Source organism: Panthera leo, chromosome D4 (assembly GCF_018350215.1).
Source record: "Panthera leo isolate Ple1 chromosome D4, P.leo_Ple1_pat1.1, whole genome shotgun sequence".
Lineage (NCBI taxonomy): Eukaryota > Metazoa > Chordata > Mammalia > Carnivora > Felidae > Panthera > Panthera leo.
In genome coordinates, this window is record NC_056691.1 from 41920193 (window position 1) to 41942546 (window position 22354).

Here is a 22354-nt window from a genome sequence, read left to right on the forward strand (position 1 = left end):
AGCTAGGCGCTAAGTGGCGGGTAGGGTTTTAGGTGGGCGAGAAGGCGTGGCGATGGGAACTGAACACTCGGGCCGGCACGTCGGGGTAGCGCGCACAGCTTTCTGGCCTAACCCCTTGGGCCACGGCGCGTGCGCAGCCTAACGCTCGCGCCGGGCGCGCGGCCCGCGGAAAGCTGGCCAGGATCCGCGAGCGCGAGACCCCGCGCGCCAAGGCGGGAAAAGTCTCGCGCATGCGCGGCTCACAGCTTGGGGCTCGCCAGGATGGGGAAGGGGAGGTGGAGTTTCCAAGAGGGAACTTGACCCGTTAGCAGCCGCGGCCATGGCGGCGCGCTCGCCTCCCTCCCCGCTCCCTCCGCCCCCAGCGCGACAGTTGGGTCCCTGGTCCCCACGTGTTGGGCGGGGAGCTGTGGTACACGCAGTGCGCAGCGAGGCCTCGGGTCTTGCGAATGCAGTGCGGGAGGGCGTCGTGGACAAAAACGATATATGCTGGCGGGGCGAAGAAGGGTCAGGGGGCCGGCGAGGGCCAGGGGGTGCAGCTCCGGCTCAGGCTCCCCTCCTCAGCTCGCCCATGGGGTCCAAGCGACTAGAGGGCATCTCGGTAGAGGAGGCGATGGTGACCCGGACGCAGCTGCTGGAGGAAGAGCTGAGCAGCCTAAAGGAGGAGCTGGCCCTGTGTCAGGTATCGAGGTGGCCTCCGGCCTTTCCCCTACACAGCGCGGCCGGGGCCGGTCCGATGGGGAGGCGCGCCCCTCTCCCTCTGCCTTAGGCTGCGTCGCTGCGCGGGTTGGGGACCCACCCATCTCCGTCCGGCGGCGCTGCCTCCCGGTTTCCACACCCAGCCCGGCCCGCTGCTTAGTGCTGGGGGGACGTAGCAGCGCCCCGCTCCCTGACCAGGGGCTCCCGCTCCTCCCCGGACAGGCCGGGCAGGGTTCGCCTCGGCGCCCGGGTTTGGTTTTGTTCACTTGAATGCCACCAAAACGTGTAGTCGCACCCCCCTCACCCCCCAGAAGCCCAAGTTCTTGGTTGTGACTGTTAGTGGTACTTGGAGAGGAGTGGAGTGCAGTCCACGAGTTGATACATCGAACAGGAAAGTTTAAACACTTCTATTAAAATAAAATCCATCGGTGAAAGAACCTGTTTTTAATTTTCAAACCCACACTTGTTCTTAAGTCAAGTTAAACTTAAGTTGTAAACACAGACCAGTAATTTTTAGGGAGTCTTGGGGTGGGAACTTTCACGCATAATAGATGATGCTTGATGTTTATTAATCAGTTATACTAATTCTGTATCCTTGAAAGAGAAATTTGATTTTCATATCATGTTGCCAGTGAAAAGCATTTCCTAAATCGATTCTGTTGAATTATTTTCCTGTTATTTGTAGAGTTATTAAAGATAGCTTGACTGCACTCATGTTCAAAGAGGTTTGATTTTAGTTTAGTTTTGCATCCTTACCACCATCTCTTCTCTGATCTTACCAGAACCTTTAGACAGGGTTGGGAGATATAAATGCTGGGGATTCACTCAACGATAGATGTTTGAGTCACTCTGTCTTCAAGATAGAACCAGTTAGGAACTACTAAAAACCAAGGTAACTATGAACAGTGTCATCAGTTTAGATTAGTAAAAATTCATGATTTTCATTCTCTCTGTTTGTTCCATTGGATTCTTTTGCTCCTTTTGTAGGTCCTTGCTGATGGAGTCAAGGCTGTAAAAACAGGACAGTCTTGTTCAAATTGAATACACATTTGCTTAAACAATTTGGGGAAATACTATGTGACTGTTTCTTTGTCATTTTCCGATTTTCTGTTCTTTACTGGATAAGGAGCAAAGGAACAAATAAGAGACACCAGTGAATTAAAACATTTTGTCATCTACACACCTCACCTTTGGATAGTTTGAAGATGTTAACCCATGATAAAGGCTTTTGTTACTTTAACAGGTCCTAATCTAAGATGCTATTTGCCCATAACTTCTATACTCTTCCCCCTTCCCTCTCTCTATATGCCATAGTTACAGCTGAAATATTTAGGAGCTGAAATATTTACTTTTTATAACTGATTTGAGTAAGGAACTCACTCTATTGGAAACAGCCCAATGACCCCCACCCCCAAATCCACTCCCTATTCTTTTTTTTTTTTTAAATTTTTATTTTAATGTTTATTTTTGAGAGAGAGAGAGACACAGAGTGTGAGTGAAGGAGGGACTGAGAGAGGGAGCGACAGAATCTGAGGCAGGCTCCAGGTTCTGAGCTGTCAGCATGGAACCCTATGTGGGGCTCAAACCCACAAACCGCGAGATCATAACCTGAGCTGAAGTCAGAGGTTAACCCACTCAGCCACCCAGGCGCCCCTCCATTTCCTATTCTTTAGAAATGTAGCTTCAAATACCGTGTTGGCCCTTGTGACCTTGGACATATATGGCCTAGGAAGATGATTAAAGTGCTCTAGGCACTGTAGATGCCTAGATGTAAGAATAGAGATGGTCATAATTAGGCTAGAGTGATGGTTCTTGAGATTTTTGTAATATTGTCCCTGTTAGATGATCGTAGGCATTCCAGTAATGTGAGATGAGATTGGCAGTATCCCATTCAAAACTGTGGTCAAACCACAGTTTGAAACTTAGGAGAAATAATAATTGAATTCCCAACTGTTTTATAAAAAATGCATTTAAATAATTAAAATTCACTTTTACACCTTTTGATTTGTTCTCCTTCTTTAGCTATAAATCACATTACCCAAGAATATATAGTATTAACCCTGGTTTTCAAACTTTTCAAAAATCACAACCCAAAATAAGTTCATTTTCACCTTAACCTAAGTATGCACAACATACGCATAACTAGAATTTCAGAAATAATATTTACCCTAATTGTTCACCATGAACACTGATTTTTCTTTTAAATTAACACTTTTTAAGAAAATACTGCTCAAATCTACTAAATTAATTTGACACACTAATGGGTCAAATGTATAGTTTGGGGGAAAAGAAGCCTGCAAATTAGTCTCTGGTCATAAATAGTGGCTTCATCTAGTTGGTTCTTTTTCCACATTTAGCTTATAGGAATTCAATTATATGTACTTGGTGGAGAAAAAGAAAGTTTGAGTGGTTCCATGTGACCCTCCACCCCACTGGAATTACTCAGAATAAGCATGTATAAGAAGGCTATCTCAGTTCCAAATGTTTCTCATCCAACTCTATGTGATTATAATATTAAAGGCTTTTTTTATATGGCTTCAGATTAGCAAGCAACATACATATAATGCGTAGCTAAAGAAAACATGATTAACTTCAGTGTGGAGAGACAAGCTGTCTGTACTGGACTTACTGAGGATAAGACATTAGCTTCCCACTGTAGCTTCTTCCTAATGAAATTTCAAGGGTGCTACAACAATTTTAAGTGCATGACATTTATGCTTTGTCCATTGATTTAGAACCCACCTTTACTCTTAATTTGATTATATATTTTAAGAATGTGTTCTACTTGTGACAAGAATGTGTTCTATTTGCAGTTCAGTATATTGCAAGTATGTGTATATATACATTCATCAGCACTTGTAGAATACCAGAAGAGAAAAAGTAATGTTATATATGTGTAATGTATATACACACACACATATATATTTGAGTGTGACATATGTATGTATATCTCAAAGCTTATTTCCTTTTTCAGCAGCATCCAAAAATATTCACTAAACCTCTAAATCAATTTAAGGTAAAAAATTATTTAGGGCATTTAAATTATAGATAGATAGATAGATAGATAGATAGATACCTGGCTGGTTCAGTCGGTAGAGCATATGACTCTTAAAAAAATTTTTTTTGATGTTTTATTTATTTTTGAGAGAGACATAGACAGAGTGTGAACAGGGGAGGGGCAGAGAGAGGGAGACACAGAATCCGAAACAGGCTCCAAGCTCTGAGCTATCAGCCTAGAGCCCGACGTGGGGCTTGAACTCACAAGCCAGGAGATTGTGACCTGAGCCAAAGTTGGCCACTTAACCAACTGAGCCACCCAGGCTCCTCAGAGCATGTGACTCTTGATCTCCAGTTTGTGAGTTCAAGCCCCAGGTTGGATGTAGGCTTTACTAAAAAAAAAAAAAAAAAAAAAAAGAAAGAAATGAAATATATGTTTATTAATGTAACTTTAATGATGAAACTAAGTTTAATGAAGTATGTGATGTTGGAATTAAGAATATATAACCAGAGAAGTTAGCCAGTTATATTTTTTGTTAGATTTTTAGGTGTTTTGAAAACTTGTCCAGTCATTCATAAAGAAAAAAAAAATTTAAGAACCTACGGTATAATTAGAATCCTCACCAGTGTTAGCACAATAGTTTGTGCAATTATTTTTGACAATAATAATTTATTGAGAGACTACCCTAGGTTCTGATAGGCAAATTATTTATTTAAATATAGGAAATAGTTTTCATGTTTGTTGAATTCTTTCCTCCAGTAGAATTCATTCCTCCTGTTATGTTGCCAGACAGTAAACTAGGTGCTGGGAGAGTACAAAAAAGTACAAATGTTTTGGATGTCTGTGTCTGTAAAGTTGATACTTATTTCCATGTCAGCTGATAAGTGAAAGTCAAGACCAATACACTACTAAGATAATTTAGATTCAGATCTCCAAGCATTTAGTCAACTCTTTCATAGGCTGAATTTGATAAACTTTATGAGGAGTAGGATTTTTAAATTTAAATTATTTTTAAAAGTTTATTTCTTTGAGTAATCTCTATACCCAATGTGGGTCTTGAACTTACAACTCCAAATCAAGAGTCACATGTACTTCTGCCTGAGCCAGCTGGGTATCCCTAATTTAAATTTTAAATTACTTGATTCTGTGTCAAAGTTATGGAGTAAGAATAAATAATTTATGAGTTTTTAAATGTTTATTTTGAGAGAGAGAGAGAAAAGGTTTGAGTGGGGGAGGGCCAGAGAGAGAAGACAGGATCTTGAAGCAGGCTCTGTGCTGACAGCAGAAAGCCCAGTGCTGGGGCTCACACTAATGAACCACATGATCATGGCCTGAGCTGAAGTCAGACACTTAACCAACTGACCCACCCAGGTGCCCCTTTATTTTTAATTAATTAATTAATTAAACTTTTTGTTTTGTTTTTTGGGAGAGTGCAAGCAGGGGAAGGGCAGAGAGAGGGGGATCTGAAGCGGGCTCTGTGCTGACAGGCTGATAGCAGTGAGCCTGATGTGGGGCTTGAACTCACGAACCGTGAGATCATGCCCTGAGCCAAAATCGGACGCTCAGCTGACTGAGCTACCCAGGTGCCCCTTTTTAAAATTATTTTAAAAGGACCTATTTATGTGCCCCAAAGAAGGGAAACTATAAAGAGGATATGATTGGCAATAGTTTTCTGTTTTAATAATGTCTGGAATAGTTTGGCAATTAGTTTTGTGTTTTTAGGGGGACGCTTTATTTATTCTTGCATGTGAAAGAGGGTCTTTTTAGTAATTTAAGGTATAAACCACATTGAAGATTATACAGCATTAAATAACTGAAAAACTTGGGGCACCTGTGTGGCTCAGTTGGCTAATTGTCTGACTCAATTTTGGCTCAGGTTATGATCTTATTGTTGGTGAACTCAAGCCCCTCGCATCATGCTGTGTGCTGACAGTGTGGAGCCTGCTTGGGATTCTCTCTCTGTCCTCCTCTCTGCCCCTCCCTTGCTTGCTCTCTCTCTCAAAATAAATAAATAAACATTTAGATAAATAAATAACTGGAAAAGTTACAAAACTAATACGGTAGTCTCACAATCCATTTATAACATTTTATTACTTACAAAAGAACTTGCTTTTTTTTTTTCAAATAAACTATCACTTATACATTTGAGTGTTTTTAGGTGACAAAGGGAATCTGAATACCTTTGATGACCACAAATTAAAAAAAAAAAATAATAACAACTTTAGAAATTTGTAAATTAGAAAAAAGAATTTGTTGTTACTTTCTCTTTGGTGCAGATTGAACAGGAGATGTGAAATAACCATTAACTATCAACAATGGGAAAAAGAGAAAAAATGTACAAATTAAGATGTAAAGATTTTTTTTCATCAGATATTTTTTGACTTCTTGCTATATCTCTTCAACTGTGCTAGAGCTAAGTCCTTTGTTATTAAGTCATAACTTATTTAAGCGGAAGTAACTTATTTAAGTGGAAGTAACTAAAGAAAACCTACTTTTTTATATTTTTACTTAATAACCTTTCTTTTTAAAAAAATTTTTTTTCAACGTTTATTTATTTTTGAGAGACAGAGAAACACAAAGCATGAGGAGGGGAGGGGCAGAGAGAGAGAGGGAGACACAGAATCCGAAGCAGGCTCCAGGCTCTGAGCTGTCAGCACAGAGCCCGATGTGGGGCTCGAACCCACAAACCATGAGATCATGACCCGAGCCGAAGTCAGACACTTAACTGACTGAGCCACCCAGGTGCCCCAATAATAACCTTTCTTAATATTTTAGTTAGAAAAGTTGAGGTGAAAATACATGTAAATCTTCCCTATTTTGTTTTGAAGGGAGCTGTAAGATAAATTTCTAGATAATATTTGTTGGAAGGGATTTTGATATTTCCTCAGCATACCTTTAAAACTAGAGATATTAGAGCACATTATGTTGCGTAGTTTATATTTTCTTACCTTCACTACCCTCTAGGCAGGTTACGACATGTGATTTATATAGTGACATTTCTTGTCTTTAACTCAAATCTTCCCTCCCTTCTGTCCCTCCCTCCCTCCTTTCCTCCCTTCCTTCCTTCTTTCCTTTCTTAAGTTTATTTATTTACTTTGAAAGAGGGAGAGAGAGAGAATGGGGGAGAGCAAAGAGACACAGAGAGAGAATCCCAAGCAGTCTCTGTGCTATCAGCGTGAAGCCCCACCAAAGGCTCCATCTTAGGAACCGTGAGATCATGACCTGAGCTGAAATCAGTAGGCGCTTCATTAAGAACTGAGTTACTCAGGTGTCCCAACCCAAATTATTTTAATACCCAAATTCTAAATTCTTGGTTCTAAAGGTGTAAAGTAAAGCATGATATATATAGGACTGTTTAGGAAAGGTAGTAGTCTCTTCTACTCAGACTGTCAAAAGTCCTTTAAAAACAAGTAAATAAAGTAGATCAAAGATTTGAGCATTAAAAAAGGAAAACAAAAATTTTATAAGAAAGTATAGGTACATAATTTTTTTTAATTTTAGAGAGACTGTGCGTGTGCATGTGCAAATGGGGAAGGGACAGAGAGAGAGAGAATCCCAAGCAGGCTCCATGCACAGCACAGAGCCTAACGTGGGGCTTGATCCCATGACCCTGGGACCATGACCCAAGCTGAATTCAGGAGTGAGATGCTCAACTAACTGAACCACCCAGGCATCCCATAGGTAGATACATTTCTAATCTCTGAGTAGAGAAGGCTGATTAGAAAAATTGGTACATAAAGTCAATAAGCCATAATGGGAAAGATGGATACATTTGAATATATAAAACTAATAACTTACCCTTTTCTGAAATGTTTCATCATAAATAAATATGCAACAAGATACAAGAGAAAAATTATTTGTAACACGTTTGGTAGACATAAGTCTAATTTTAAGATTTCTAGCAATAGTTCTCATATTTTGTTGGCAGAACTTAGTCATATACCCATAGGTAAGAGGGACCTGTCTTTTAATTCTTTTAATTGGGCAGCAAAAAGCCAAATGGTTTCTAATAGGAAGGAAAGAATGGATGATGGACACAGACACAAAAATATCTGCCACACAAGTAAACCTAACCAATCAACCAACCAAATATAGTATTATAAAATGAAATGTGTTGTGAAAAAATTTAATCAGGGCAAAGGGTTATCAGAGACTTAAAGGTTTCAGTGGCTACAAATATAGTAGAGAAGATTTCTCTTGAGGTGATATTTAAGCAAAGACCTGAATGAAGTGAGGAAATAATATACATGAAAATCTGATGGATGGTACATGTGCAAAGGCCCTGGTACAAGTAGAGCAAGAAGACTAGTGTGAGTGATGAATGAACAGAGTGATAGATGAGGTTGAGGAGGTGTGTATGGGGCCGGAGAATGTGGGGTTTTGTAGCCTTGATACAGAGTTTGGATTATTTTCCTAATCTGATGGGAATGCAGTGGAGATTTTTGAGCTATAAGGAGACTAGGGGAACCATCATAGATGGCTAGGCAAGAGAAGAGGTTGACCTGAACTAGAATGGGATATATTTTGTAGGTAATAGAACTTACTAATGGTTTGGATAGGAAATGCGAGGAAGAGAGCAACCAGAATTGACTTGTAGGTGTTAGGCCTTTGAAGAAATGACTAGATGGTGGTGTCATTTTCTGAGATGCATAGGAGTAGGTTTGTGAAAGAGTAGGAAATCAAAAAGTTTATTTTGGATAAGTTAAATCTGAGATACCTATTAGGTATTCAAGTGGAATTATTGAGTAGGCAGTTAGAAATCGGAGTCTGCACCTAGGGGTAGAGGAAATAGCTAAGGCGGGAAATGTGGAAGTCCTTAGTGTAGAGTTGATACATGAAACCATGGAACTATGAGGTCCCCTAGAGCAATGGTTCTTATTTAATCCTGAGTGTACAGAATCACCTGAGGAACTTGTAAAAAATACTGGTGCTTGAACCTTACCCAAAACCAATTAAATCAGAATCTCTAGATAATCACTATTTTTAAAAACTTCCCCTAAAGTGATTCCTAACTCTCAACCATAGTTGATGACAATGGACCTAGGGAGTAAGGACTAAAATTGCTCATTGTCTATGGGATTTGGCTACATAGGGGACCTTAAAAAAGGAATTTAACATCATAGTAGGGAGGGACATCTGACTGGAGGAAGTAATAGAGTGAATGAGGTGAGGAAGTGGAGACTGTGTTTATAGGCAACTCTTCCAAGGAATTTTGCTGAAAAGGGGAGCTGAAAAATGGAGCTGTAAATAGAGAGCAATTCCCTTTTAGAGCAAAATAACTGATATTTAGCATTCCATCATTTGTACCCTGAAGTGTGGGTGGTAGAAATAGTCGAAGTGAATGTGGGTTACCAGTGTAAGAACTTCTTAAAATAAAGCTTTCCTGCTACAGTTTTCAAGAGTCTATTTTATAGTTCTAGAACTAGAGATCAAGAAACATTTTTCATTTTAAAATTTAATGTAGTGTCTTCTCTGATACAGCTACAAAGCAATGCATTAAAAATGTCTTTTGTTTCTTTAAGGCTGATAAAGAATTTGTATGGTCTCTGTGGAAACGTCTCCAGGTGACAAACCCAGATCTCACACAAGCAGTCAGTTTGGTTGTAGAACGGTGAGCTTCCAAGTAATTTTTTCATGAGTATTTGGTTTGTTGAATTTGCTTTGCTTTATTATTAAAACTTGGCATTAGGCCCCTAAAGAGATTTTATTTCCAAATGAATGTGAAGCATGATATTAATAATTATTGGACTTATTTCAAGGGGTGCCAGTTAATAAATATAAATAGGCCATATCTCCTACTTATATTCTGATGTATTTGGGAGGTTTGTAGGTAAGAGATAAAAGTGTGACTTAGACATTGTGTGTGTGCGTGTTATGTGTATGTCTGTTTATGTCGGTGTGTTGAGCTATTATGACACAACTTTAAAAATTAGAGAAGTACCTGTTACTTGGTTTTTTACTCTGAAACTGCCTCTGTTGACAACTTTCTAGACATGATCCTTCCTAGACATGGCTCAGTTTCCCCCTAAGGTAATTGCAGTGTGTACCTGAAAGCCTGGGATGACCTTGCCAGAATAAAGTAATCTGGAATAGGCTGAGGGATTTCGCTTAGCACTGTGTATTACCCTGTAGGGGATGCTCATTTATTTAACTATATATTACTGGGCCTCTCCTTGGTCATTAGAAATAGCAGAGTGATGCTGGGTACTCCTTACCAAACATTTGGTGTACGGTAGTACACCATATGATGCTTAGCATAGCAATTAAAAACACTTGCTTTCGTATTAAATGGATTTCAGTACATTTCCTAAATGAGAAGCTAAGCATATGGATGGATGCCGTTTCCTGTGTCTTTATTGGAATCATGATTATATAATCTGAATATCAGTTTTTGATAACTTGACCTTTGGTATGTCTGACCCTAGGATCATTCCAGTGTTGTCTGGAATTTGACTTTTAAAAATCTGTGATAGATACCTATGTACAGTTTTACCATTCTCCATTATTGTGGACTCTTGAAGTAGTATATTCACTTTCTCTTCATGTTACTTATATGTCTCACTCATCAATCAGTTTTTTCCCTTTCGATAATCAGAATTAAGCCTTTTGTTGAAGTACCTTATTATTTTCTTGAGATGAAATGTGATCACTCTCAGTTGCATTCTGTTTTCTAGCCAAATAAGCCTTCTAGAAGAAACATTCTTGGGACTTCAGTAGTAATTTCTGTGATTTTTTTCATTATCCTCCTCTCATTTTACTTGTATATTCCAGCTTTCTAATTTGTTATTTTTTTAAACTAACTAAAACTGTCTTTAATTTTCACTTTCCTCTTGGTTGAGAGAGAAATATTAACATATTGTTGAGTCCTCTTTCTCACCCTTTGAGATTTCTACTTTTTAATATACATAATACACATACAAAAGTATATATACACACTTTGTAAATAAATGCACATATATTTTGTGAGTATACTCAAAAGCCCTATGCTGATAAGATATATAATGGGAAATTTTGGGGATTATTACTTTACAGCTATGATTCTCAAAATTTTAGTGTGCCTAAGCTATACCTAGTGAATTTATTAAAATGCAGATTTCTGGGATTTTTCCCTAGATCTACTGAATCTCTAGCAATGAGGTCCAGAAGTCTTAAAATTTTTTTTTAAGTTTATTTATTTACTTTGAGAGAGATAGAGACAGCATGAGCAGGGGAGAGGCAGAGAGAGAGGGAGAGAGAGAGAGATTCCCAAGCAGGCTCTGCAGTCAGTGCAGAGCCCAATGCAGGGCTTGAACTTGAAACTGTGAGATCATGACCTGAGCTGTACCTGAGTCGGATGCTTCTTTTTTTTTTTTTTTTTTAAACTGAGCCACCCAGGCACCCCTAGAAGTCTTTTAAAAACAGCTTTCCAGATAATTCTGATGTTGTAATTCATAGGTCATACTGTGAGATACTTTGAAATTTGAGTTGACTTTTGAAACTGGAAGCCTATAAGTGGCATTTATAACTTTATAATTATGTGAACATTTATTTCCTAGAGAACCATGTAGTATGTTTTGACTTGTGAAAAAGGAAAAATGGTATACCATTGAATCTTTATTTTTCAAGAAAAGAATATTCTCAAAATCAAAGTCAAATATACTGTCTTTGTATAGTCCACTAGTTACCCAAATAATGTTACATTTAAGTCTGTTTAATATCTGTGCCTTGATCTTCCTAGACAACATTTTTCCCCTTGGAATTTCTAATAGTCCTTCTTTTCTGCTTTCTTATCATAAAGAATGTCTGTATTTGTTTAACAGCCTAAGACATTCTTCCTTGAGCCTTTTGGCTTATGGTATGAATTTGGACCAGTTGCTTTCTACACCTACTCATAGCTATTACCTTAGATTTTCTTTTCATTGTACTCTTGGACTTGTTCCACAGTTCCTGGTATCCCATATCTTTCTTTTTGTTGGGTTATGTTTTCAACATTATTTCTGAGAAAGGATGCACAAGTCACTTTCTGACTCCTTACATGCCTGAAAATGTCTTTCTTTTGTCCTTATGCTTGATTGATAGTTTAGCTGAACATGCAATTTTATGTCCACATAATTTCCTTCAGATTTTTGAAAGTATAGCTCTGTTATCTTCTTTTAGCATGTAGAGGTGCTACCAAGTGTATTTGTGATCCAGTGTAAGTATGATTCTTTTTTCTAGGTAGCTTGCTTAAATTAAACTTTCAAGATAGTCTCTTTATATGTAACATAGTAAAATTTCAATATCAGCTATTAATTTGGGTTTTTAAAAAATCCAACCTTCTCAGCCTTTGGTGGGCCCTTTCAAACTTAAGACTTAAGATTTTCTTATGATTAAGGAAAGTCATCTTTGGCCATTTGCTGTAGGCAAATGCTTCAAGTGAGTGAGAGACTCAGCTTTTTGATAAATGGTTCCTTTATTAGTCTTCTTGACTGCTTTGGGCTTCTGTTCTCTGTATTTACTAATTGGGTACTTAGAGTCTCTTTGAGCATCTTTGAGAAAAAGCATCTTCCTCTTCCACTGTAGGCATCATTTAGATTTTGATTTGATTTTTCTTCTCTGGGTTTGTGAGCACATCCTTCTGTCTTTCCAATGTTTCTCACATTTATGGTCAATTTTGGCCCCTTTTCTTATTTTCCATGCTGTGATAGGTATTTATTCAATTCAATGTGATTTGTGGAAGTCAGTATCATCTTCACCAAGTTAATCATCTTTAAGAGGAAGTACAATATCATTTTTACTGGTTACAATATATTTTTATTATTTTGATACACCATATTTATATTTAACCGGTATCTTGTTTTGATACATTAAGATTATTTTATTTTTTTAAAAATCGTATGATCATGCTGTGATGAATGGCCTTCTGGGTAAACCTTTGCCTGCATTGTTAGTTTCAAGTAGTGCTGCTACTGTCATAGTGGTGTAGGCTGAGATTGCTAACCATACTGAAACGAATAGGTTAATCCTGCTCCATTAAAGAATCATGCTGCTCTAAATGTCAATACCCTTTTGGGAAAATGCCTATCTGTAACTTTTTTAACTTTTTAAACTTTTTGACACTTTATTATAATTTTCTGGTAAGTTTTTTGGTGGGATGTCTGTGTATAGGGATACCTTGGAGATGCTGTGGGTTTGGTTCCAGACCATCACAATGAAACGAATATTGCAATAGAGCAAGTCAAATGAAGTTTTTGGTTTTCCAGTGCTTATAAAAGTTATGTTTATACTATACTATAGTCTATTAGTGTGCAATCGCATTATGTCTAAAAAAATAATGTACATACCTTAATTTAAAATACTTTATTGGTTCAAAAAAACCACTTTATTCCTAAAAAAATGCTAACCATCATTTGAGCTTTCATTGAGTTGTAATCTTTTTGCTCATGTAAGGTCTTGCTTTGGTGTTGATGGCTGATCACTGATAAGAGTGGTAGTTGCTGCAGGTTGTGGTGGCAATTTCTTAAAATAAGACAGCAATAAAGTTTGCCATATCAATTGACTCTTCCTTTCTAAAACATTTCTCTGTAGCATGCAATGCCGTTTGATGTCATTTTACCCACAGAATTTCTTTCAGAATTGGGAGTCCATCCTTTCAAACCCTGCTGCTACTTTGTAAACTAAGTTTATGAAAGATTTTAAGTCCTTTGTTGTTGTTTCAACAATCTTATGGCATCTTCACCAAGAACCACTCAAGAAACTTCTTTCTTTGTTCATCCATTAGAAGCAACTTTTTATCTGTTAAAGTATGATTATGAGATTGCAGCAGTTCAAACGTATCTTCAGACTCCACTTCTAATTCTAGTTCTGTTGCTATTTCTACCACACCTGCAATTACTTCTCCCACAAAAGTCTTGAATTTGAATTCCTCAAAATCATCCAATGAGGGTTGGAATCAACTTCTCAAAACTCCTAATAATGTTGATATTCTGACCTCTTTCCATGAATCATGACTGTTCTTAATGGCATGTGGAATGGTGAGTCATTTCCAGAAGCTTTTCAATTGATTTTTTCCAGATCCATCAGAAGAACCATGATCCATGGCAGCTGAGAGTTTAAATGACTCCTGGATGTATGGGCTGCAGAATGGATATTTTGTTAGCAGGCATGAAAACATTGTATGTCTCCATCAGAGCTCTTGGGTAACTAGGTGGATGGCCAGTGAGCTGTAATGTTTTGAAAGGAATCTTTTTCTGAGAAGTGGGCTTAAAAACAGTGGGCTTAAAATACTGTAAACCATGTTGTAAATATATGTACTGTCATCCAGACTTTGTTGTTCCATTTATAGAGCATAGACAAGTAGATTTAATGTAATTCTTAATGGCCCTAGGATTTCCAACATGGTAAATGAACATTGGTTTCAACTTAAAGTCACCAGATGCATTAGCCCCTAACAAGAGAGCCAGCCTGTTCTTTGAAGTTTTAAAGTCAGGCATTGACTTCTCTCTGGCTATGAAAGTCCTAGATGGCATCATCTTCTAATACAAAGCTGTTCTGTCTGCATTGAAGATCTGTTATTTAATGTAGCCACCTTTATTAATTCTCTTAGCTTGATCTTCAGGATAACTTGCTGGGCTTGTACATTGAACAGCACCTGCTGCTTCACCTTGCATTTTTGGGTCATGGAGATGGTTTCTTCTCTTCAACCTCATGAACCAATCCCTGCTAGCTTCAGTTTTTTTCTCTGTAGCTTCTTTACCTCTCTCAGCCTTCACAGAATTGAAGAGAGTTGGGGCCTTCCTCTGGATTAGGCTCTGGCATGAGGGAATGCTGTGGCTGGCTTGATCTTCTCTCCAGACCACTAAAACTTTCTTCATATCAACAGCAAGGCTGTTTAGCTTTCTTATCATTTGTGTGTTCACTAGAGTAGATATTTTAATTCCCTTCAAGAACTTTTCCTTTGCATTCACAATTTGGCTAACTTTTTTTGGTGCAAGAGGCCTAGCTTTTGTTCTGTCTCAGCTTTCAACTTGCCTTTTTTCACTAAGCTTAATTATTTCTACCTTTTGATTTTAAGTGAGAGATGTGCAACCCTTCCTTTCACTTGGACACTAGAGGCCTCTGTAGGGTTATTAATTAGCCTAATTTCAATATTGCTGTGTCTCAGGGAACAGGGAGGCCTGATGAGAGGGAAAGAGATAGGGGAATGGCTAGTCAGGGGAGCAGTCAGAGCACACACAATATTTATCAATTAAGTTTGCCATCTTATTTGCATGTGGTCCGTGGTGCCCCCAAACAATTATAATAGTTTGAAATGTTGCGAGAGTTACCAAAATGTGACACAAAGATGTGAAGTAAGCAAATGCTGTTGGAAAAATGGTGCAAATAGATTTGCTTGACATGGGATTGCTATAAACCTTCCATTTGTGAAAAACTCAATATCTGCAAAGCACAGTATAGCAAAGCACAGTAAAACGAGGTATGCTTATACACATATTTGTGTGTATGTGTTTTATTTTATTGTGGAATATTTCAGTTAGATGCAAAGGCAGAGGTAATATATTAATGAATTCTCATGTTTACTCACCACCCAGGTTGAGTAATTATCAACACATGGCCAATATTATTTTATCAATAAACTTACTTCCTTCTGCTTCCCTGCTCCCTCTACCGCTAATGGATTATTTTGAAGCAAATCCCAGACATCATGTTATTTTATCCACAATTACATAAGTGTTGACAGTCAGTTCTTGTTATTCACAGCAGTTATGTTCAATAAAGTCATTGCAAACATTGAATTAGTCAACACTGGACCACTACTTCTGGGGAAATAAAGGTTTAGGTTCCTGTGAACTTTGGCCACAACTTTTTGTCAACCGGTCAACATATAACATTGTTTTATGTATATTTCTCTTTGAAGATATCTCATTTAGTATGTATTGTTGACTCATTACCTTTGAACTCATGATAGCCTGTATAACTCATGCCTGAACAAAGATTGTTTAATACATTCTTCATGAGGCACATCACAATTTTCTTGTGTTTAGGAACACTAACCACTATGCTTGGTGATCATTTGTAACGGTGAAATCATCAAGAAAAAGTGTAAAATTGTGAAAAATTTGGCACTAAAGTGAGAATAACACTTGTTTATGGTATGAGAACTGAAACAGAATGGCCCCTTGTTTAACCTCAGCTGGGAACATGTGGTTTGGGTGACTTAAATTTTTTTTTGCTGCCTTGGGCATGCCTGCAAATGACTGAGAAATGCCATGGGTATTGGTTGTAAGCTTACAGATGAATTTTAGCAAATAGACAAATTCACAGATTCTAAGTCCTTGAATGAGAGTTAACTTTTTCTGTAAAAGATAAGGGCTCTTTTTAATATAACCATGGAATCTTTATCATAGTTAGAATTCTCTAGTTATTCCCTAATACAATTAAATATCCAGTCAGTTTTCAGATTTCTAGAATAGTCTCATACTTCTTTAAAAAGTTGGTTTGCTCCTGGGGCGTCTGAGTGGCTCAGTTGGTTGAGCATCCAACTCTTGATTTTGGCTTGGGTTGTGATGTCATGGTTCATTAGATTGAGCCCTGTATTGGGATCTTCACTGACAGCATGGAGCCTGCTTGGGATTCTCTCTTCTTCTCTCTCTGCCTCTCCCCACCTCAAAAATAAATAAATAAACTTAAGAAAAATAAAAATAAAAAGTTAGTTTGTTCTTATGAGGATCCAAACATAGTCTACCCACTGAATATATAGATTCCATATCCTTCTCTTCTGTCTTTCTCTTCACAACATTAAAAAATAAATAAATAAGTTGGTTTATTTATCCTATAGAGTTTCTCACATTTTGGGTTTTTCTGATTGTAATATTCTGTACCCTATAAGTATCATAAACTTGTAGTTACACCTAGAGTGTTATTCAGAGTCAGGTCTGATCTTCTTAGGTATTATTATATAATACTTATTATGTCATGTCAGAAGGCACATAGTGTCTTATCCAGATCCTTTTGTGATAACTTTGATCAGTGGATTATGTCTCTTTAGTCACTTTAGAACAGCCTGTATTCTTTCTATTTAATGGCATCATTTTGTTAAATGAACATGGTTATTAGTTGTCTTTTAGAAGGTCTTGTAGTCTGGATTCACTTGATTGCTTCCTTGTGTTGTCATTTTAACTTTTCCTCTTTATTGTAAACTGAAAGGTAAATCTGAAGCTTGATTATATTCAGGTTCAACTTTTTTGGCACAAATATTTTTATGTACTTCATAATATATCTCAAATGAAAGCGCATATTATCTGATTGTGCCACTTTCAGTAGTGATAATGTTGGTCAGTACATTAAGGTAATGACAGTCTGACCCCTCCATTGTAAAGGTGTACTTTTACCTTAGGGCCAACATGTAGTCCAGAAAGTAAAGGTAATAATCTATTGGTGCCCTGCAAGTGTTCATTTCTCCATCAACATTTCACCTAATTTTAGTATACACTGATGATCTGAATTTATTATTTCATTAAGGGTTAAAAATTGTGATTTTATAGTTGTTAGTTTTTCTCTATTAATGTTTATTTATTTTTGAGAGAGAGACAGAGACAGAGACAGAATGTGAGTAGGGAAGGGGCAGAGAGAGGGGGAGACACAGAATCTGAAGCAGGCTTCAGGCTCTGAGCTGTCAGCACAGAGCCTGATGTGGAGCTCGAACCCACAAACTGTGAAATTATGACCCGAGCTGAAATCAGAACCAACTGAGCCACCCAGGTGCCCCTCTTTTGTAACTTTTTAATACATAATTTTGATTAGGTAATATGGGCATATGATTATGTGTTCAACATTAAGAAAAATTTTTTTAAGTTTATTTATTTTGAGAGATAGAGAAAGTGTGCAAGCAGGGGAGAGACAGAGAGGGAGGGGAAGGATCCCAAGTAGGCTCCACGGGGTCAGCACAGAGCCTGATGTAGAGCTGGAACTCACAACCCATGAGATCATGATCTTGAGCCGAAACCAAGAGTTGGACACTTAACCAACTGAGCCAGCCAGACGCCACAACATTTTAAAAGTGTTAAAGAATGTACAATGAGGAGTCTCCTCTCACCCCTGTCTCCAGCTGTTCCATTCCATTCCTTACAAACATTGGTAACAGTGCATTTATGTCTTTGATCCATTTTAAGTTTTGTTAATGGTGTGACTTAAGGATGCAACTTAATTCTTTTGCATGTGGATATCCAGTTGCACCTGTTGAAAGGACTGTTTCCCCCCCCATTGGATGGGCTTTGCGCTTGTTAAAAAATTGGGTGACCATAGATGCATGAGCTTATTTCTGAATATCAGTGCTATTCCATTAATCTGTTATGTCTGTTCTTGTCCCAGTGATATACTGTCCTGATGACTGTTGTTTTGTAGTAAGTTTGAAATCAGTTAAGTGGAGTTCTGCTATTTTGTTCTTTGATTTCAAGATTGTCTTGGCTATTCTGGGTTCCTTGTAATTCCAAGTGAATTTTAGTATCAGTTTAGCAATTTCTACAAAGAAGTGATCTAGGATTTTGATAGGATTGTATTGAATATGTAGATCAGTTTGGGGGATATTGCCATCCTAACAATATTAAGTTTGCTATGTCATGAACATGGGACATTTTTCCAATTATTTAGGTCTTTTAAAATTTCTTTCAACAATGTCTTATAATTTTCAGAGTTTATGTTTTGTACTTTTTTGGATAAATTTATTTCTAAGTATTTTATTTATGATTCTATTGTAGATGGAATTGTTTCCTTAGTGTTATTTTCAGATTAGTGTAACTGTGTAGATTACAATTGATTTTTGCATATTGATCTCATAACGTGCAAGTGTGTTGAATCATTCTATTTTTTTTTTCGTGGATTCTTTTTTTTTTTTTTTTTTTTTTTTAATTTGAGAGAGAGAGAGAGCAAGTGAGCGAGCACAAGCAGGGGAGGGGCAGACACAGAATCCGAAGTAGGTTCCAGGCTCTGAGTTGTCAGCACAGAGCCCAACACAGGGCTGGAACTCACTAATGGTGAGGTCTTGACCTGAGCAGAAGTCAGATGTATAACTGACTGAGACACCCAGGCGCCCCTAGTGGATTCTTTAGGATTTTCTACAAGATCACATCATCTGCAAATACAGATAGTTTTGCTTCTTCCTTTCAACCTTGATACCTTTTATTTCTTTCTCTTGGCTGCTTGACTAGAACTTCAGTACATTGAACGGAAGAGGCCAGAGCCAATGGCCTTGTTTTACTTTTTTTTTTTAAGCCTTCTCTTACTCTTGATCACCAGGAAAAAGCATCCTACCCTTCACTGTTAAGTATAATGTTGTCTGTAGGGTTTTCATAGATGTTCTTTAGCAATTTTAGGAAGTTCTTTACATTCCTAGCTTGCTTTTATTATGAAAGGTTGTTGGATTTTGTCAAATGTATTTTCTGTGTATATTGAGATGATTGTGTGACTTTTGTTTTCCATTCTATTGATACAATGTATTACATTAATTGATTTTCGGATGTTAAACCAACTTTATAATACTAGGATAAATTCCATTTGGTCATGATGTATAATTCTTTTGATATGTTATTGGATTTTGTTTGTTAGTATTTTGTTGAGGATTTTGTGCCTTTATTCATAAGAGATATTAGTCTATGTTTTTTTTTTTTCTTGTGATATCTTTGTTTTTTCTATCAGGGTAATACAGGCCTTAAAACATGAGTTGGAATGTGTTTCCTATTCTTCTGTTTTGTTTTGGTTTTTTTTTGTTTTTTTTTTTTTTTGGAGGAGTTGTTTAAGAACTGGTATTAGTTGTTCTTTAAATGTTTGATTAAAAAAAAGTTTGATAGAATTCAGCAGTAAACCAATCCAGTCCTGGGCTTTGTGGTTAATTTTTTTTTATTGCTAATTGAATAGGTAAGTTTAGGTTTTCTACTTTTTTCTTGAGTCAGTTTTGGAAATTTGTGTCTTTTTAGGAATTTGTCTATTTTTTCTAGGTTGTCTAATTTGCTGACATACAATTTTTCATAGTATCCTTTAGAATCCTTTTTGTTTTTATTAGGTTGATAGGAATATCCTTTTTTTTCTTTCTGATTCTGATGATTTGAGACTTCTCTCTTTTTTGTGGTCAATATAGGTAAAGACTTGTCCATTTTATTGTTCAATCTTTTTAAAAAAATAGCTCTTGTTTTCATTAACTGTCTGTATTGCTTTTCTATTCTCTATTTCATTACTATCTTCCCTAATCTTTATTATTCCTCCTTTTTGCTTGCTTTAGATTTAGTTAGCTCTTATTTTTTCACTAAAAGTGGAACATTAGGCTATTGACTTCAGACCTTTCTTCTTCCTTAATATAGATATTTAGAGCCATAAATTTTCCTCTACACACTGCTTTAGCTATATTTCACATTTTGAGATTTTTTTTTTCAGTTTCACTCGTCTCAGAGTATTTTCTGATTTCTCTTTTGATTTCCTCTTTGACCCATTGTTTATTTAAGAATGTGTAATATCCTCATACTTGCGAGTTTCCCAATTCTTTCCCTTTTGATTTCCATAAATGGTTGCCTTTCTTTTTGAATTTTTGTAGATTTTGTTGAAAAGATATTTCATTTGCTATTTGTCCATAGGACCATTATAGAAGTTGTCAGTGATTGTTTTAAAATAATGTTCACCAGTTTCACTGGGGAATGGGTCAGTAGAGCTCCTCATCATCATGACAGATGTCAGTCCTTCTGTGTTATTATAAGCTGCTAAATTTGGGGGGAATTTGTTAAATAGCAGTAGACTTACAGACTAGATCAAAACATATATACAAATGTAACTGTGACAGGTATTCCCAAATTGTGCCAGTTTATATTTATATTAGCAATGTAAGAAGATGCCTGTTTTCCCCATATCCTGGCTATCACATTGTTTTCAAACTTTTGTATTTTTCATTTTCTGAAAGATATAAAATGATGTCCTGAGGTATTTTTAACTTGCATTTTTCTTACTATGCATGAAGGAAGTCTCTTAACCATTTTATACCTTTTTCTGTGGACTTTTTCCTTTATATAATCTTTCTATATCCATTTAGTTGGCATTTCTAATTCATGTCTATAATGCTCTTCAAATTCAGTATAATATTTATAGAACTTAATGGCTTCTCCTGTGAGTTTTATTTACTACTTAACTATTTTACTACCACAAGCATGCCATTTTCTTCCTTTTCTCTAAATTTCACATCTTGAAGGTAATCAAGATATTGTTTGGTCTCTTTTTGAACAGAAAATCAATTCCAAGTTCAGTCACTTTCTCTTTTGCTGTGTCACTCAGATCGAGTAATTCCTCTTTTCCTTAATTTCCAATCTCTCTGTCTAGGCTCTTAGTATCTCAGCTCTGAACATCTTATTGATTTCTTTTTCAAACATCAGTTCTGTTTTATATCATTACTTTGAGACAAAGCAATATATAAAGCACCCAAAAAACCAGTGTATAGAGTTTAAGTTAAGGTAACTAATGAAAATTCTAGGACCTTAAAGTTGTTGTTGTTTTTTTTAAGATTTATCTCTAAGTAATTTTTACACTCAATGACAGGCTCAAACTCACAACCCTGAGATCAGGAGTCATGTGCTCTACCAACGGAGCCAGTTGGGTGCTCCTAGGACCTTCTTAATGTATATCTAGAGGAACCTTATTACCTTTAGGTGTGGATGTCTAGAGGATACCAAATGTTGTAAGGAAACAGGACCTTGAGATTCAGAAATGTATAGCCATCACTAAAGCAGATTATATCCACTAGGTTTACTCATTCAAAAAATATCAATTGAGTGTTGTCTGAGTGTCAGACATATGTTGAAAGTTAGAGAAAGATAGCTCTGTCTTAGCTATTCAAGAGTACTGTCTGGGCAGAAAAACATTTGTGCAGATAATTTATAATGTATAATAGTTTGCTGAATACTATGGTGAGTATATTCAAAGATTTTACTCTTTTACATTTACTTTTGAGAGACAGGGAAAGACCACAAGTGGGGGAGGGGTAGTTAGAGAATGAGATGTGGAGTCCGAAGCAGGCTCCAGGCTTTGAGCTGTCAGCACAGAGTTGGATACAGGGCTCGAACCCACAAACCGTGAGATCATGACATGAGTTGAAGTTGGACGCCCAACCGACTGAACCATCCAGGTGCCCCAATGAGTCTATTCATATTAATACAATTCTTTCTTTGATTTCTGGAAAAAGACATAAAAACAGTTTTCACTAGTTCTAAGTAGAAGTTTGTTATTGAAAATAAAAATTTGAGGGGCGCCTGGGTGGCGCAGTCGGTTAAGCGTCCGACTTCAGCCAGGTCACGATCTCGCGGTCTGTGAGTTCGAGCCCCGCGTCAGGCTCTGGGCTGATGGCTCGGAGCCTGGAGCCTGTTTCCAATTCTGTGTGTTTCCCTCTCTCTCTGCCCCTCCCCCGTTCATGCTCTGTCTCTCTCTGTCCCAAAAATAAATAAAAAAAAAAAAAAAAAAAAAAACGTTGAAAATAAAAATTTGAGGGACACCTGGGTGGCTCAGTTGGTTGAGCGTCTGACTTTGGCTCAGGTCATGATCTCACGGTCTGTGAGTTCAAGCCCCATGTCAGGCTCTGTGCTGACAGCTCAGAGCCTGGAGCCTGCTTCAGATTCTGTGTCCCCCTCTCTCTCTGACCCTCCCCCCGTTCATGCTCTGTCTCTCTCTGTCTCA

General features: G+C 37.4%; 1 protein-coding gene across 2 annotated transcripts in view; it reads left to right on the plus strand.

Annotated features, from left to right (window-relative positions):
- Nucleotides 1–258: 258 nt before the first annotated feature.
- CNTLN (centlein) overlaps nt 259–22354 on the plus strand; it is a 313278-nt gene continuing 291182 nt past the window's right edge. For both annotated transcript variants that reach the window (XM_042913157.1, XM_042913158.1), the window contains exons 1-2: nt 259–679; nt 9217–9305. In XM_042913157.1, the coding sequence (XP_042769091.1) occupies nt 320–679; nt 9217–9305 (449 nt within the window). In that variant the 5' untranslated portion in view covers nt 259–319. The remainder of the gene's footprint in view (nt 680–9216; nt 9306–22354) is intronic.